At 37.0% G+C, this 19,579-nt stretch overlaps 1 protein-coding gene across 1 annotated transcript in view; it reads right to left on the reverse strand.

Moving 5' to 3' along the window:
* Nucleotides 1–1,247: 1,247 nt before the first annotated feature.
* Nucleotides 1,248–19,579, reverse strand: part of GPR63 (G protein-coupled receptor 63) — a 49,025-nt gene continuing 30,693 nt past the window's right edge. Inside the window, exon 2 of the mRNA XM_003258354.3 lies at nt 1,248–7,004. Within this exon, the coding sequence (XP_003258402.1) occupies nt 5,595–6,854 (1,260 nt within the window). The 5' untranslated portion in view covers nt 6,855–7,004 and the 3' untranslated portion in view covers nt 1,248–5,594. The remainder of the gene's footprint in view (nt 7,005–19,579) is intronic.

Raw genomic sequence — 19,579 nt, forward strand, 5'->3', positions numbered from 1 at the left:
GGGTGAGAGTCTATTGAAAAGGAGTTCTGGGATCCACGTGATCTGAGGAAAGTGGCTGGGTGCTCCAATATTTCTGCTGCAGTCAGCAGGTTCTGTGAATGTTCCATGACATTACAGATGGTGTGTCCCAGGCTCTCAGGGCTCCAGTGAGCCTAATAGTCTTATTTATGACTTAGCCAAACACAGTTCACAACTTAAAACCAAGACTAAACCAATCTCAGTTTAGCATTAATATCCACATCTTGGAATACAGATTTTGCTGCTGATTATCTGATGCATTAAGAGTAATACTCATTCAGTATGACATTTAGTAAGCTCCTCTCACTAGGGGCTTGGTTCAGTTATCAGAGAATAATAGAGGAAGGTGGCCCAGATGTGAATCCTAGCTATTCCTGAAAAATGTACTTAACTTCTTGGGAACAGTTACCTCAGCTAGAAAAGGGGAAATACTGTGCATTAAATAGATTGAAGGTGTATTTGACCACAATTAGTGGCCAAAATATGGCACCTGTTATTATTGGTACTATTATTGTACTTTCACGCTTAGAATACTGTTATAACTATAAATGCTTTCAAATTCCTTAAAAGTACTTGGGGTTCATTATTCTTATAGTAGATGTGAATATTCTTTTAATTCAACATGTTGCTTTAATATTTATTTTGCTGTATCTTTCTTACCTTTTTGTGTCAGAAGGAAACATCGAATGTAAATTCAATAACAACCTGCTTTTGTAAATCGACCTTCTTTTGTGACTTAAAACCCTCATGTTTAACTGGCACAAAACTGAAACTCTTATATACAAATAAACGATGTTTGCTATGGATTTATAAGTACAGAAAGGCCTTTGCTTTTAGAAATGGAAATGCAGTATGAAATCATTTCATCAAAATAGAAGCAGACATTATCATTGCTTTGCCAAACTGACAATCTAATTTTAAATAATTCAGCAGTAAAATTTTCATCACTTTCCTAGACAGAATTGCTTAAAGCTGTTTAACAGCTTTATAACTCAACAGTTGTTGACTATACTACTAGTTTTTTTGTCATTTCATCTTGAACTACTCTGAGAACTTCTAAAACTAGAATATAGTTATATGCACACAGGCCATGAGGTCTAATTTGAAAATAAGAACCCAAAGGAAGCAGAATTTGAAGCTAAATTCAGCTTTTAACAGAAATTATTATTCATGATAAACTTTTCTAAATGAAATGCAGTAGTCCTTTTTTTAAAAAAAACTCCACTTTAGAAATGTTAAATATTTATTTATTTTCTTATCAGGAGCTTTTTTCTTGGTTGTAATAAGAATATGCACAAATAATCATATTTTTGATATTTAAATATTAGAACCCATGATTCAAGGTTTTTTTTTTTTTCTCCATACAGGTCAGTTACTATTGTAAAATAAATTAATTTTAATTACAAAGGTCTAGTACCAATAGATATCTAAGAAATGTATAATTTACCTCCAATAACAAACTTGTGCTTTGATATTTTTTATCATAAAAACTGAGTTTTCAATGAAGGCAGTTTAGCAGGACTATAGTTGTGAAAATAAATCTGAATGTAGCCATTCTTTAAACTTAAACTAAAAATCATTGTAGAATAAAATGTCAAGCAAGTGAAAACTTTTCTGTGATACATACAGAAATGATACATATGTAAATATTTTCACATAAAAACAAAGATCAAGAAAAAATTAAATATTTTTGTGGGCAACAGAAATACACAGATTAAAAAGGTTATTTTTATTTTACTTCAATGCTTGCACTGAACACAACTGGCAGAGCAATAGGAATTAGATAAATCTTTACATTCTTCAGGGAATTACATACAATAAAGACACCTCTCTAGAAGAAAATAAAATATGAGCATAATTAGACTGCTGAAAGTCATGACTTTCAATTAAGTCACCCATTTTGCTCTACCGTGAAGCTATATGCTTTATCAGAATTTTGCCAGTTGAAAGAAAATAAAGCTAACACTGGCAAGATCCAGCACAAACACAGGTGGCAGCAAATCAGGCACAATGTTGTGTGGGTTTTCCTCTCAATGTGGATTACCCATGCCTAGAAGATAATGGCTTGCAACACGAAACAAACATTGTAGGATAAAACAGACAATATTTAAATAGATATATTTCCTACAGGAATGTTTCCTGAAGAGTTTCCCAGGGACTACCTGAGCCAGAGTCAGGCAGAGTGCTCAATAAAATAAAAATGCACATTCCCGGGCTCAACCACAGACCCTCTGGGGGCCCAGGAATCTGTACTGTTAACAAGCTCCCTTGGGGATGCTTAAACATGTATTAAAAGTTTAAATAACGTTACTCCATACTATTTGGAATTTCTCTTGCATCTTTCTTTTGACCACAAATATTTTGTTATCTCTTTCATGTTTCTTACTAGCCATAATGAAAACAGGCAAACAAAAAATCATTTGTGATTATGCCTGTCAAAAGTGAGAATTAGTAGTGGTATCTTTCCCTGCCTCAAGAAAATATGGGGGAATAGGCAACATATGATTTTGCACCTACGTTTCTCAAAGGTGCTCCGTAGTACTTATTTTTAAAGCTTTCACAATGTATACATAATAAAAATGTTCAAAATGACTTGTAAACTCTCATCAGATCAAGATAATCCAGTGTAAAAAGAACTGCTGTTCAGTGTTGTTGCTGACTTCTCACAAAGACCCCTTCATAATCTTTGTTCACAAACAGGGAGCGTCTCGGCAGGCACTCCATAGCTCTCACCAAATGAGGCACTGCCTATTAAGCAGCATGAAAGTACCTAAAGACTGCCCATAAAACAGGAACAAAGAAAACAAAGCTGTTTCAACTCCAGCCAAAAAGGAGTCTTCATGACCTACCAATATGTAAGATGAATACGGATCATGCTGACTTTCCTCAGAGAAAGTCTAATAAAAAATGTCCTTATCAATATCTGCTTGAAATCTAGTTTATATGGAAAATGGAGAGCATAATACACTTCAACATGCTACTAGTATCTACTACAGTGCTTATGTCCTATAAAATCCCTACGGACAAAAACAATTTTACCTGTGAATAAAAATTAGAAATGAAAGAGGTAGGTGACCATCATTTGAAGATAATCCCAAAACAACATGTTGAATAATATGCTTGAGTCCTCAAAGAGCTCTTTAACTGGACAATGAGTTCCAACATCGGTGCAATTTCCTTAAGAGCAGGGTTTCCCAGATATTTCATGATGTCATCAACCTTTCAATGCCCCAACTCCTGATACAGTGCCACACTCTTCAGACATTTAATATTAAGAAATAGCTAATGAAGTAAAATGTAAAGAAGTCATACTGGAGACCAAAGGGTGAGGTGATGCTGAAATCAGCTAGGCTCTTCAAAAATCTATACCCTGGTTTGGAGGAAAGCACATTTGAGTTGAATAGGACGTTAGAGATTCATCTAATCCAAGTCTCTGGTTTTACAAATGAAGAAACAGAAGCTTATTTTTTCCACTGGCTCACAAAACACTAACATCCTGAAAAGATGCTATAAATCCACAATTAACTTACTTAATTAGTCAATGATGTAACCAAGTGGCTATACTTTCAGCCCTTATACCTGTGGGATGTTTTATAAAGTGAGCCACTGGTAACAGAGAAGCTGACCAAGGCCCTAGATGCACCTGGGGGCAGACTGTCAGCAAGAGAAAAATAATTTGAAATGTCAGACATGCCCTATTAAAACCTGTTCTAGGCTCAGACCAGGGTTCATTTTCCCTTCTTTGTAGGAGACACACATCTGAGCACGTTCACAAACTCCAGCTCTGCTAGGGCAAGCATTGGGGCAAAAATACCATTCTGCCCAGAACACTTAGAACTAACACAGGTGGACAACTGGAAACCTCCAAACCCGCAGGGGCAAGACCTATACATAGCTATCTTTAATTTCTCAATAATTGTCAGTCACTTGTTTTGCAAATCAAAAACAAAAAAAATCACTGGTTTTGCTTCATAGCCTTATTTATCTAAGATTTTTAAGTCTCACATTAAAAAGTGGTTGTAGGTCAGGTGTGGTGGCTCGTGCCTGTAATCCCAACATTTTGGGAGGCCAAGGCAGGCAGATCGTTTGAGCTCAGGACTCTGAGACCAGCCTGGGCAACATGGTGAAACCTTGTCTTTACAAAAGAAAATACAAAAAAATAGCTGGGTGTGGTGGCACACACCTGTGTGTGCATGTGTGTGTGTGGTTCCGGCTATTCAGGAGGCTGAGACAGGAGGATTGCCTGAGCCTGGGAGGTTGAGGCCACAATGAGCCATGATCATACCACTGCACTCCAGCCTGGGTGGCAAAGTGAGACTCCAAAAAACAAAAAGTGGTTGTAAGTGATTTTATTTTTTCTTTTCTATTTTCCAGTGTTTCTGTAATGCTTTCATATTTCTTTTGGCAGTAAGAAAATAAAGGCTAATTTTTAAAAACAATATCATAGTCTACAAAATTAAAGGATGCATAGAGTTCCCTCTTGACTATGTGACATCTAGACTGAATGAACTGTCTGTGTGGCACAGTGGAACAGTGCAGCCTCAGGATTCTGACAGATTTTTGGATCCCAGTTCTACCACTAACCTTGGGCAGGATTTTAGTCCCTCTGAGATCTGCTTTCTTCACCTGTAAAAATGGAAACAATAATACCTACCTCACAACATCCTGTAAGAATAAAATGATGCACAGTGCCTGACACATAGGTGTCCATAAATGTCAACCCCTTCTCCCTATACTCCACAAAAACCCTTGAGTAAAAGGAATCACCACAGCCTGCACCAGCCACTTGCCATCCCCCTCACTGCATTCACCTTTTAAATTTGCAAGAATCCTGTCTCCTCCATTTTGCGCTATTGCTCTGAAGAGTTGCTATTGTGCTTAGAAAAATTTCTACATTTTATGTTCTCTCTTTTACAACTGTAGATGCAGATAAAACATTTCTTAAAACTATCTTCCCATAAATGATAATGCACGTTTCCTAAAGCACATATCATGTATAAAAACAATTCTGAAAAATAAGACTGAATTAATTTGTACATTGTCTCTTAAAGTGCACCAAAGTAAATAATAATGACCTTTAAAATGTTGCTAACCTTCTTGGGTTAGTTTTTAAAATAAAACTAAATATATATTGATTGAGATGTTTGGCTCCAATGTGATGGTAAAAAGCAGCAGTGTCTTCCAGAAAAAAAAAAAAGTCTTGATAAACTCAACTAAGCACACCTTAGCAGCACACAAAATGCCTACAATTCAATGTGACTGCAGGCTCAATAAAGCACAATCCTGATTCCCACTATGAAAACAAAATCAATCAAGGAAAAACCCCAAAACCAAAAAAAATCTCACCCTAAATTGAGGATTTCTATTGAACCATGGAGGTAATATTTGTAATCACTTTCCTATTGTTTATTCTTGGTAACAGAACTATAATTACCATTCTTTCTTTACACTGCTCACACACATACACACACAAACCCTATAAAAAACAATAAAATATAAGTGGAGAGGCTGTGAGAAAGAAAATTCAATGTCAATAAAGAACAAGCATCACCCAAAATGTCAGTCAGTTCCAATATTCACACCACCGTCCGATGTTCCCCACACACATAGACAGCACTGGGACGTATCCGTCGCCTTGTGTGACCAGGGAGCTGCGGCAAAAACTTGAAGGACTTAGGCATCATGTCCAGGCAAGCATCATGGAATTTCTTAATCCTCCAGTAGTAGATCAGCGGATTCAATGCAGACTTGAGGTAGCAGAGCCACAGTAGCCAGGTGCTAATCTCAAAAAAGTTGTGCTGATAGTAAAAGTGCTTACTGAATGTTGCCACAAGGCTGTAAGTGGTGAACGGGGCCCAGCAGACAATGAAGACAGCAAAGAGAATCAAAATAGTGGTGAAGGCACGTGTTTTAAAGCCCATGTCAATGCTCATCTGGAAAGGTCTCTGCAGACTCATGAGACCCAGTTTGCTGGCCTGGCTGAGGCATATACCTTCAGGGTAGCTATGGATCCTCAAGGCATTGTGCCGAAGGGTGTTGAGTATGCCCATAAATGAGTACAGTATTACCAGGAAGGGTATGAAGAAAGAAATGAGAGAAATCAAAATCACATAAGCCTGGTAGCCTGGATTGGTTGTGTACCCAAACACACACTGGGGAGCTCGGGAAGGTATCTGCAGGTCAGGGTTTCCTACGGCTAAAGGAAAAGCTACACAAAAGGAAGTTGCCCAAGAAACTGCAATCAGAACCTTAGCTCTATATGGGTTTAGCTTATCCTGCCTCTGGACTATAATAAGGAACCTATCTATGCTAATGATGAGCAGGATGGCTACTCCTTCTATCACAAATAACCAGAAAAACATAGCAGATACCCTACAGAAGAATTTCCCAAAAATCCATCGGGTAGTAAGAATAGTTACCAGGGCAAAGGGCATGTTCAGCACTGCAAGCAACATGTCTGCAAAAGCTAGGCTGGCAAGGAGGATGTTAATTGCAGATCTCATGGCAGCTTTTTGGTAAACCATGAGGCAAACAACTAAGTTCCCAAGAAAAGACACAAACAGAATGAATATCATTATAGCAGAAAGGGTGATCTGAAGAGGCAAGTTTAGGCTCTTAAATGCTGCTGGTGTTGTGGGCACAGCTGTACTATTCACCGTCAAGGAACTCAAACCAGTGGGAGCCATGGTTTCAAAACTATATCTAAGCAATGGACTGATGTCAGGATGCTGGAATGGTGGAGGGAGTGTAATATTCATGTAGGTGTTTTCATACACGACAAATGTTGTGTTGGATGTCCCGGTATGGAACGCAGTCAACACTGCCGAGAAGACCATGGTTTCAGTAGGATGGAAGGTGCAAGCAGAGATGCAGGTGTTCTTCAAGCATTTCAACACAGAACAGTAGTATCAGGTTCCATTGATGGGCTTGGAAATACATTCTGGAAAAAGGACAATGAGTTCCATCTTCCACAAGAGTCCTTTTGCCTGAAAACAAAACGAAAACACGAAAAGTAAATGAGAAATGAGATTTGTAAATAACATTTAACTCCAGGGCTGCCTTTCATCATGAAGGATCAGTTTTGCCCTTTTTGACCCTTTAAAAATATTTTAGCCTCCAGTGTAGTCAACACTAAAATATTGTTCTGTTATTTTATCTTTAGTCAACCATGGTGGAAATTTCATGACATTCATATATAAAGCAAAAGTGCGAGGAATCTCAAAATGTATTACTGCCCCAAAGACAAAAATTATAATCTTACTGTTAATTTTTAAAATATTTCCAGTGCCTTCAATTTTAATTAAACGTTAATTTTAATTTTCCTGCTTTTCTATAGTCACTATTAATACAGATTTTTATTACCTGGTTCTCTTGAGCACTATTTTTTTTTTAATTAATAGTTCTTTGGTACAAGTTCTTACTCTAATTTTACATTAGCACAAAATCGGATGACAAAGAAACCTAAAGCAGGTTCCCTATTTCACACATAACAATTACACACTTTAGTTCTAACATCCTTATAAGTACACACTAGGTAATTGTCAATGAAGATCTGAAACATTTTCTTGGCTTGCTTTCTATTTATTTATTTATCCAATTAATTCATTAATTTTTTTCATTTTTAGTTTTTGAATTAAAAATTCATTCATTTTTAATTTCTTTCCAGAAGTTCCACCACCAACCATACTGGAGAATTTACTCAAGAGGAGAAGAAAAATTCTAAGTAAGAAGTCTTGGTAATATTTTCAAAAGTTTTATTTTACTAAAGCTCTCTTTGCTTCTCATAGTCTCTCTTCTCTCCCAAGTCCACTGACTTTCATCCTTTCTTTTCTGATTGTATACATCTATCTTCTCTATTTTCTTCTCCCTAAAAAACCAGTCTTATTTTGTGTTAGCAACTTGATCAGAATATGTCAACCAAATAACAAAGATAGAGATGTTAAAGGAGAGATGACTAGAAAAGTATTCAGGTATGAAGAATCTATTCCAGAAAACTTACAAAGATATTTAGTTAGCTTGCTCCAAAAAGTTTCTTATCACCTTTCTCTTATCCTAACCCCCAATTTCTTACCCAAATTTCTGTAGCTCTAGAGTTTTCTGTAAGGGCCTTTCTTTATCTGCTGTCTTACACATTTTGTGGTATGGGTTTTTCCTTCTGTAGGTCTTTACTGGAGAGGTAACCTCTTTATAGTTAGAAAGAAGTCTCTGAATTTCTGGCTAGATTCCTTTAATAAGCTCTTAAGAGACTGGGAAAACATACACGTATAGCAGTTTAAAACGAATTGCAGTTTACTCATTATTTTGACTTAGAATCAGTCATTGATTTTTTTTTTCCAGACAGAGTTTCATTCTTGTTGCCCAGGTGGCACGACCTCGGCTCACCGCAACCTCCGCCTCCTGGATTCAAGCAATTCTCCTGCCTCAGCCTCCCGAGTAGCTGGGATTACAGGTATGCGCCACCATGCCCAGCTAATTTTGTATTTTTAGTAGAGACGGGGTTTCTCCATGTTGGTCAGGCTGGTCTCGAATTCCCGACCTCAGGTGATCCACCTGCCTCAGCCTCCCAAAGTGTTGGGATTACAGGCGTGAGCCACTGCACCCAGCCTAGTCATTGATTTTAAGGGTCACTGTCAAAATTTCATTCACTCATCTACTAATGTATGATGGGTAGGGATATCACATTTCTAAGACCCAAGATCCAGCAATGTAGCCAAATCAGGGACTCTCTACATACCTACGGCTCTACAATCTCATCTTTTTTTGTCCAGGGCTGCCTTTATACAAAGAAGAATCCTGATCTATTCATTCAAAATAGCAATTTTACTACTTACGTTCACTTCTACAGTTTAATTTCTTTGCCCTTACTACATTTTATCTATCCTCACATATTCACTTTGTAATACAAAACATACCTGGATAAGATGCCACACTAAGCCAGCTGCTCTTGAACTTTATTAACCACAAAGGGGCCAGCAGGAAGAGAGCAGTGGTAGTTGAAAGATTTTACACCATAATCACCATCAGCCTCTATAGAAGTACCCTAAATACACATATAATTAAGACTAAAGGCTGTGCTTAATTATAAATTAACCTCAATACAAGTCTACCTCCATAGAGGTAGAGGTAATTTCTCTAGAAAAATTATAAATAGACAAATGTGTATCTTAAGCCTAACGTGACAGCTAAAATTGTGTTTGACAAAGTAAACTAACATATATCCATCCTGTACTACCACACTGTTTAAAATATTTCATTTCCTTGACCATGTTAAGGAACAAAAACAAAAAAATGGAATGAAGCCAGAGTAAAACCATAATTTAAAAGATGCCTTTTAACTTGTTATATTTGCATAGTCATAGTATCTTTCTACCATAAAAGCTTCCCACAACTATAAAAACTTCTAACAATTCATTCAACATTTCATCAAATTTCTATTTAAGAACCTACTACACGTCAGATACTAAAAGGAAAATGGTGAGCAAATAAATGGTTTCTAAATTTCTGGTTAAAAATGCAGACTGACCACAGTCCACATCCCCAAAATTACACTGAAATGACAGTAAAGGGATTTTTTAAGCAAAGTATATAAACCAAAAGGACAAGAGGTATAAATGAAAAACACATCAGTAGATAAAAATTTTTTTCTAATTTTTTTTTTTTTTTTTTTTTTTCCGAGACGGAGTCTCGCTCTGTCACCCAGGCTGGAGTGCAGTGGCACAGTCTCGGCTCACTGCAAGCTCCGCCTCCCGGGTTCACGTCATTCTCTTGCCTCAGCCTCATGAGTAGCTGGGACTACAGGCGCCCACTACCATGCCCAGCTAATTTTTTTTTTTTGTATTTTTAGTAAAGACGGGGTTTCACCTGGTTTGCCAGGATGTTTTTTAATGTTTTAAGGCAAAAAAAGCAAATGGTGTTGTAGTAACTGACTTAAGAGACCAGAACAGAGAAGAATTTATTCTCAATACTTCCAGGGAAATATGCTTTGAAGAAACTGAAACAATCCTGTAGATCCCCAGAGAATCTCTGGATGCCAATTACCACAGAGTATATAGGCAGAGCTGAAAACTAGAAAATTGACTGAAAATCAGAGACACTGGAACCCCACTCCACACCTAGTTCTCCTCCTCTCTGAACAATCACATGAAAGCACGTATCTCCATTTCAGTAGCCCAACTCTGTGGCACAACTGAACCTGACAAGCACCACACTTGAAAATATCAGTACAAGGCTGAAAACAGGGGGACTGAGTGAATGCATATTCAATTTGAGAACCTAGCTCCTTTCGCCATCCTGCTCTCACACTGCCAGAAGCCAGGCACATATTGCCCATGCAGAAGACTGAAAGGCTGTAACTAAACTGCCACAGAGGAAAAACCTCTAGATACTAACATCTGATGGTAGCCCAAGAACAATGCCAGCTTGGTGACCAGTCACCTGTATATGGAAGCCCACTCACTGTCAAACCAGCCCATGAACACAGAGATTCTAATCAACTTTTCAGTGCCTATTAAATATAAATTGTCAAATTCCCTAAGAAATAAAGAGTTTAACAAAGAAATTAAACAAAAGCATTTTTGTAGTTAAACATTAAGGAAAATAACTTGAATTTAAAATACTAAGGAACATAGCATGAACAAACTTAATAATGCCTTTGCCTCAGTATCTGTACAGTGGTCTTCATTCACTTCACTCCTGGCTCACTGGAATGTAAATATTTCCTGGCCTTCCTTTTCTTATGAAGTATAATAACCAAAGCAGTGCTCTTGAATGCTCACAGTAACTACATTAAAGGATTCTTTCCCCTAAGCATTTCTCATCAAATATCATTGTGACCTGAAGTTTCTTTGAATTTTATGTAAGAATAGGTTAAAAAGTTTCATACTTAAAATTTGTATTTCCAAATGAAATAGGACAGTAACAGCATGAGAGCAACAGACAATTAGCTTAGGTTGGTAACATTTACACAGAAGTCTTGTTAAATCCAATCTAGACTAGTCTTTATTTGCCATTTGTTGGAAATGTTTAACAAATCTTCCAAGTGAGAAAAATTTTAAATTATGTGTGAATGTGTGCACATGATATATGCATACATAATACACATATGTTTATACAAACACACCACATGTATGTGTACTTGTAAAACTCACATATGGTAGAAGTGACTGGATTTATGATTCTCTCTTATTGCATCTACAGAAACAATGCTGGGTTATCAGGTTAATGATATAAGTGGAATGTTTTATATTTGGAGTGTGCCAGAATGTCACATTTATAGGGCTTCAGTGGCTAGAATGGTCATGGAGGTTGTGGTATTCTCTTGGTCCTCTTTCCTTAGTCTTACCTGCCACTGGAGTGCTTTATTTTATTTTTTTGAGACACGATCTCACTCTATCACCCAGGCTGGAGTGTGGTAGCACAATCACAGCTCACTGTAGCCTCGACCTCCCAAGCTCAAGTGATCTTTGGAGTGCTTTAAGTACTTGTTTTATTCTCTGAAAAGGCTATATTCTCCTAGAGGGCAGCCATTGATTTTATTAATCCCATTGTTCCCTACAACCATTATGCTTTGCACACAGTCCAATAAATATTTAGATAACTAAATTCATTTGCACTGTTTTGTGGGATCAATTTTTTGTTTACTCATTTTAATATTCATGAAATATGCACATAATTTTAAAAATAATTAGATAAGTTTTAAGGTGATCATCAAACCCTGTCTCAATCTTCACTACCCCATTCCTGTTTTTAGAGGTACTCATTCTTAATTATTTTAAAGGTTTCTTTCATGTATTTATTCTTTATATATCTAAATAACATGAAGAAACTACTTTTTGGTTTATCACTTATATATATTAACTCCTGATTTCCTGTAAGTATAGATGTAGATTTAGCTGTCACAGCATTTCCAACTAATTTCTCTTCCCTTTGTACTATCAAAATCTTTATTTGAAACTTCTGCATTACAGTAGTGTATTAATGTAGTTATGTAAATAGCATATTTACTGATAAGCCAACAGTAGAATATTTTCCTTTCTTGTTTAACTTTTAGAAATCCTAAAATTAATAATTAACTTACATATTTATTCTCCATTTTTTTGTCTGTTTGGATATTTTTTGTTGAAGTTTTTATTCAAGTCCTTTGCTCATCTCTCAGCTAGGTTATCTTTTTCTTATAAATTTGTTGGCATTTAAATATACACACACACACACAAACACACACACATACACACATTCTTTTTTCCCAAAGGATGAAGCTGTGCAATTTATAAGGAAGAGAGGTTTATTTTGTCTCACAATTCTGCAGGCTGTATGAGAAGCATGGTGCCAGCATCTGCTCCCGGAGAGGTTTCAGGAGGCTTACAATCATGGTGGAAGGTGAGGGGTGACAGCAGGAAAAAGAGAGCAAGAGGGGTTGGTGCCATACCCTTTTAAAAAACCAGATCTTGTGTGAACTCAGAGCAAAAACTCACTCATTACTGGGAGGACAGCATTAAGGCATTCATGAGGGATCCACCCCATGACTCAAATACCTCTCACCAGGCCCGAACCTCCAACACTGGGGATTCCATTTCAACATGAGATCTGCAAAGGACAAACAGCCCAACCATATCAGTAACATATTCTGCAGTACTGATTCTATTCAGAGCAGGAGTTTATGGAAATCACGTGATTAATGAAGTTTGGGCTCCGTACAACTCCCACTCATCCCAGAACTCATGCCATGGTTATTCTACCAGTTTTGAAATGCTGAGTTAGAACAGACAAACTCAGCAGATTCCCTCACTGGTTCTCTAATCTGTGGAGCAAGGGTATAATGGTAGGAAAGATCAACTGCAAACCCTTAGAACTATCTATTTCTACCTATGAAAATAAACCAAAAGCAACATTTCATTCTTGCAGAGATTGCAAAGATTAGAGTCACCATCAAGGACTTGGAAGAAGAAGCTGATCATTTCTGCCATATCTCTGTTCAAGTTGCCTCTTTGGCTTTGTAGAAAACAGATGGATTTTGAAGACTGCAGATGCTGTACCAGATGTGGTGTTACTGATGGAGCAAATCAGCGTATTTCCTGGCATCTGGTACATGGCTATTGATCTGTCAAATTCTAGTTTTCTCTATATGTGTTAGCAAAGACTACTTGAAGCATTTGCCTACCCTACCAACCTACCTCAGGGCTCTGTCAAGTCTCCAGCACGCTATCATAATCTAGTCCACAGGGACCTTGGTTGTACTTCTAGTCCATAGAATGTCATGCTGTCCATTACATGCTGACTACACAGTAAGTGGTAAATACCCTATGCATGGTAAGACACATGTGCGACAGAGTGAAGAAAGAGTACTAAAAAAATTCAGAGGCCTGCCATCTTTTAAATTTTCTAGGGGTCTTAGTAGTATTTCAAGATATCCCTTCCAAAGTGATAGCTCTCTTGCCTACCACTAATACAGAGACGCAGCATCTAGCTGGCTTTTCTGGACTCTGGAGGCAACATGCACCACTTTTGGGTATGTTATTCTGACCTATTTATCAAGTAGCTTGAAAAGCTGCCATATTTGAGTAATCAGTAATAATAAGAGAAGGCTCCACAACAGGTCCAGGCTGCTATGAAAGCTGCTCTGCCACTGAGCCGAAAGATTTACTGGTGTTTTAAGTGTCTGTGGCACATAGGGATTCTGTATAGCATTTGGCAGGCCCCTTAAAGGTCAGACCAGATCTTTAGTATTTTGGAACAAAGCTATGGAACATGAGTGCTCCACATAAACCTAGTGTTGTCTGACTTTCTGAAGCCATACAGTTGGGTTTGCATGGAGCATTTTAGCCTTAAACAGAAGGGTATGTATGAAATCAGACCTGGCAGGTGCTCAGGGCACAGTTCAGTTACAAGAGCAAGTGGCTGAGATTCCCACAGCTCCTGTGTTTGCTGTAAGGATCCTCTCTTTAAACTTCACCTGTGACCTCACTGAGAGGAGTTTCTTATGACCAGTTAACTAAAGAAGAAAAAAATTCAGGCCAGATGGTTCTGCACAATAAATTGGTGCCACTCAGGGGTGAAGAGTTGTAGCATTACAGCCCCACTTGGAAGCCCGTAAGGGCACAGCAGAGAAAACCTCCCAGTGGGCAACATTTTGAATAGTATACTTGGTTGTTCATTTTGAAGAATTCATGCCAGAGATGAAAAACTACATTCATTCATAGACAGTGGCTAATGGTTTGACTGGCTAGTCATGTAAATGCTCACCAAATAGCAACTTTGAAAAGAAGAGCTTGATAATCAGGCAGTCAAGATGACCTATTCTATTGAGATCAATCAACCTCTCTCTCTAGTCACTCCTGTCCTTCCCTAAAGGGTTCATGAACAACATAGCCATGGCAGAAGGGACAGAGATTATACATGTGCTCGGCAACATGGACTTCCACTCACCCAGATCAATCTAGCTATAGCCACTGGATACTCACCATGGCAACACAGGGACCAAAACTAAACTTATTGAAAATGACATAATCTCCTGGAGACACTAACCAGCTACTTGGTGACAAGTGGATTACATGGACTACTTCCATGATTGGTGACGTTGTTTTTATTAGAATATATCCATATGCTGGATAATTTTACCAAATTAGGCCATCAAGCATAATATCAATATGTTTAGTATCCTGTGCCTCCTTCCTTTCACACAATATCCTACACGTATCAGAGAAAAGTAATCAGAAAGCTAATAATCATCTCCACTGTGGTTACACATTTCAAATAAAAACAGTAGGAACTCAAAAACAAAACTCTTAAAATTGTTTTTTAAGTATCCAGAAGCATAAAGGAATAGACATATCAAGATATTCAGTATTCAAAGGGGCAATCTGCATTCTTAAGAATAACCTTTTATCTCCTGAGTTTTGTTAGGAAGTATAATATCAAAGAACTGTCTTTGAATATGTTAGCTTTAAAAATTCCATGGCAACTATGACATTACTACTGCTATAATATCCATTTTAAGGATGTTGGAACGATTGCACAGAATGGTCAAGTAACATGTCCAAGGTCATATGACTAATAATGGGCAAAGCTGGGAGTTAAACCCAGGAAGTCTGTTCTTAGCCACTATGCTATGCTGTAAAACAGAGAATACAACATACAGAAATGCCACCAGTACAAGAAAAACATAATACTTTGTTTTCTTTTACATATCACTTGTATGTTTTCAAAAACATATTGCTAAATTTAAAAAGCAATTACAATAAATTTAGAAATGATATGGAAATGAATCAGGATTATATCTATATTTTTTACCAGAATATTCATGTAAATGCAGGGCTCTCTGCCAAAAATATATGACATATGGAATCTAAGTATGCATGAAAAATACAAATACTTTTTTTCTTTCAAAAAATGAGACTCAGTAAAAAGAATCTTAACAGTGCTGAATTTGCTCGGTATTTCCCAATGCAGATGGTACAAATATCTGGTAAAAATACAATAAAGCTCTAAAGTAATGAGATTAGTTTTCCCATGGGGTTGCTAAAACTGGAGTGACCACCTTTTAATCACAATTTCACATGAAACAAAGTGAAAATTCTACAATCCCAATAGAAGTGAATATTTAGTAAGTAAAAGGAAAGATTTATTCAGGCCAATTCTTTCAGTGCCCAAAAGGATTTTCTGATGCTGCAGTAATATAAATGCTGGCTGTTTTTCAGAAGAGTTTCACAGGCTGAAGGGCTGAGGGCTTCCATAAAACTCTGCAAAGCAGTCCTCATCAAAACTGGGACTGCAGAGAAAAGGAGCAAAACAGTGGGACACCTACACTGAACTCCAGTCAACTAAACAGGGCCAGCTTCTTTCTTTATCTCGTCCTGCCATCTCTAATTCTTCAAGATGGTTTTATTCTTTTTCCTTTCTGCTCCTTTCCTTTTTCTCTTCCGTTATATTATTTTGACTGTATCTCTACACTGAAAATTTTCAAAACCAACCTCCCTTTCTAATCTCCAATAAAAGACCATCCTTGGATCCACATACATGCTGGAGTACTCTAGCCTTACCAGCCCATTAGAATCATAGCCTCTCTTCTACAACTTCCATCTCTAACCCCTCTAGGAGAATCCCGCTATCTTTGCCTCACCAGTTAGGCCTTCAAATGACCCTGTATTCAGAGTGCATGTTAATGTGTCTAACTGCCTGTTATCTCTACCATGACTCAGACTACAAATCTTGCAAAAGAGATAGGAGCACCACATTACAACTTAGAAAGAAACTCATTATACAAAATTCTGCCTTGATGTTAAAATTCATTGGGCTGCCTAGAGATATAAAGATATATGGATTAGATACAGATATAGGCATGTATCTATATCTACAGATAGATATAGATATCGTGTGTATATATAACCAAAAAATTATTTCACGGTTCAATAAATATGTTCTCTTTACATGCAATTTGATCTGAATCATTTTCTGTATTTTTCTCTTCCTTCAAATCCACAGTAACCCAGTACTACATAAAACCTATCAACTTTCACAAATGCTAAGAAAATGTCATCTAAATATGGCCAACCTCAAGCTTTTCCTAAATTATCTTACTATAAGGATGTCAAAAGTAGAGAAAAAATATCTGGGTAATAGTCTTAGCCCTTCCATTTATTAACTAAGATGTTCGGGCAAGTCAGTGAACTTTCCTGACTCTCAAATGTCCTTATCTCAAAGATGCAGATATAAAACCGCACCATAGGTTGGTGAATTAAATAAGATAGATGAAAGTGAATTATAAACTACAAAGTGCTATCAAATTATAACATATTATAGCCATAATCTTCTACAGACTTTGACTATGTTATGCAATCATTATCTCTATTATAGCCTATTGGTGGGAGTATGAACTGGTACAACATTTTGGGAGTAAGAGTAGGCAGTATTTCTTAATATTAAACAATTTAAATATTGTCTAGAATTCTACATGATAAAAACACTAGCATAAACATGCAGATAAGAATGTTCATTGCAGCATTACTTCATAGTGAAAAACTCAACATCTTTTTAATACTCATCAATAAGATAACAGTTAAATAAGCTGGGACACGTTGGCTCACACCTGTAATCCCAGCAGTTTGGGAGGCTGAGGCAGGTGGATAGCTTGAGGTTGAGCTCGAGACCAGTCTGGCCAAAATGGTGAAACTCTGTCTCTATTAAAAATACAAAAATTAGCTGAGTGTGGTGGCGTATGCCTCTAATCCCAGCTACTCAGTGGCTGAGGCATAAGAATCGCTTGAACCCGGGAGGCAGAGGTTGCAGTGAGCTGACATCGCGCCATTGCACTCCAGTGCAGGTAATAGTGCGAGACTCCATCTCAGAAAAAAAAAAAAAAAAGATAACAGTTAAATAAAGTGTGGCACATACATAGTAGGAATACCATGCAGCTATCACAAACAATAGGTCAATCTAGAATAGTGATATCAGAGAATGTTCATCATATACTAAAAAAAAAAAGAAAAATTAAATGCAGAATGACATACAACATAGTCCCATTGTTATGTATGTATGTAGATGTGTGTGTATATGTATATACATGCATGTGTTTGTGCATATGTACATAGGTATAGACAAACACAGACCAAACGGACAAAAGGGATTTCTTTTCTGGTATGAAATTAAGGGAGTAAAATATTATTTTCCCCATACACTTACAGTTTTGTGTAATTTTTTTCACATTAAATCAATATTGATCTTGTACTATTCTGTCACACTTTTCTTCCTGTTTCCTGTATAAAATTCCTTGAGGATGCAAGCTGCAACCTATTCTATTTGTAACATATCTGACCTAACACAAAGCTGTATATCCTAGTGTTGCTTAAGATAACAATAACCATTTATGCCACTCTCTGTGGAAAAGAGGGTAAGAAGCAAACCACAGTCTGCAGATTCTGCAGGACCTGGGCTCAAGCTTCCCAGCGCTCCCAGCAGAGACCTCCCACCAGCCCTGATCCCAGTCCAGTCCTCTAAAATGCTGTACTCATTGCATATGCTCTAAAGGTTGGCCTTGATTCCACTGTTCCCAGGATGCTGGGAAGAATCGAGTGGCACCACTATGAAAAAATTGCTGTTCTAAAACTATTCTATCCCCTAACAGATAAACAGAAACTGGCTGCTGGGAATAACCCACGCGTTCCAGCCAACTCATTACTGACAGGAGAATAAAACAGGTAAGAATCTGAAATACTGGCGTTACTCAAGAGTGTCTGCTTTTGTCTTGAACAAAATGAAAGTCTAAAAGAAAGAACAATGACTAAGAGAAAGGAGAGCTCTTGTGACATTATGGAGCATCTCTCTCTCATTCTGGGCCAGAGACTGCGCTTGAAGAGAAAAGATGTCACATCATGTTCTTCTGTTATTTGCCACACTCTTAGCCAAGAAGAATTCCACTTGGTCCTCCCTTCATTCCTATCTTTCCTCTTATCTAAGAAAGAAGTAAAATTGCAAACTAAGAGAGGAAAGAAAAAAATGTATCACACATAAATTTATATTCCTTCCTATATTAGGCCCTTGCTACATATCCAGAGATTCTAATTAAAACTGGGGGAATGGTAGTCGAAGGACACACCAGGATGGAAGTATACTCCTGAGTTCTGTTTTGAAAAAGGTGGAACCAGAAATAAAGAACCAAGCATTTCACTTCAGAACTTTATTTCATTAAAAAAAAAAAAAGGCAATCACCTTCATTGGGGAACCTACTTTGCAATTAAAATGAATACTCTATAAATTTAGATCACTATAACAATGTCTACATTTTTTTGTCGTTAATTCTGTTATTCTCTGGTTTATCTGTAAGTAGAGTCAAAGGAAGCTTTGAAAACAAACCAAAAAGGAATATACAATAATCACATAGAGTGAGACAGGGTAGGGAAGAGCTTATTTAAAGTTATTTTTTATATAGGGCACATCATCATGGCATCAAAATTACCTTATTTGCAAGGCATATCTAACCTAAAACCTATATGCAATAAAGCTAAAGGAAAAAATGCTGTGTGTACATTTTAAGTATGAACCACAAGTAGTGTTCTATTTATAATGATGTTCCATTCCTAATATATTTCTAATTCTAACCACAATATTCACCACAAAAAAAGTAGAATTTTCTCACTAATGTTCAAAGGAACACTTAGTTTTTCCACAGACATTTAAAAAATGAGATTATTAAGCACAAGGACTTATTTGCTGTCCTGTTACTTTTCCCCATAAATACTAAAAAGAAATTAAACTAAATGTCAGGAAGGGCTCTGTTTCAGAGAATATGCTAAGTGACTTCTGATGACAATTAAAACTGAAACTCAAGTGGCAGGAAAGGTCAGCATTTAATAGAAGTGCAAATTAATTATAATTGAAAACTTTAAAAATGTATTTTTAAGTGGCTAATAGACTAACCTTTTAGAAACACAAAAAGCAAAAGAAGTGATAAGTCCTATCGGTGATAGGTTTTGTTCATATTCCCTTTGTCTCCTACTTCTATTTCATTTTTTTATTTTATTGATGCATAATATTTTGCCTATTCGTGGGGTACCTGTGAGCAGTTGTTACA

This window comes from Nomascus leucogenys, chromosome 3 (assembly GCF_006542625.1).
Source record: "Nomascus leucogenys isolate Asia chromosome 3, Asia_NLE_v1, whole genome shotgun sequence".
Classification (NCBI taxonomy): domain Eukaryota; kingdom Metazoa; phylum Chordata; class Mammalia; order Primates; family Hylobatidae; genus Nomascus; species Nomascus leucogenys.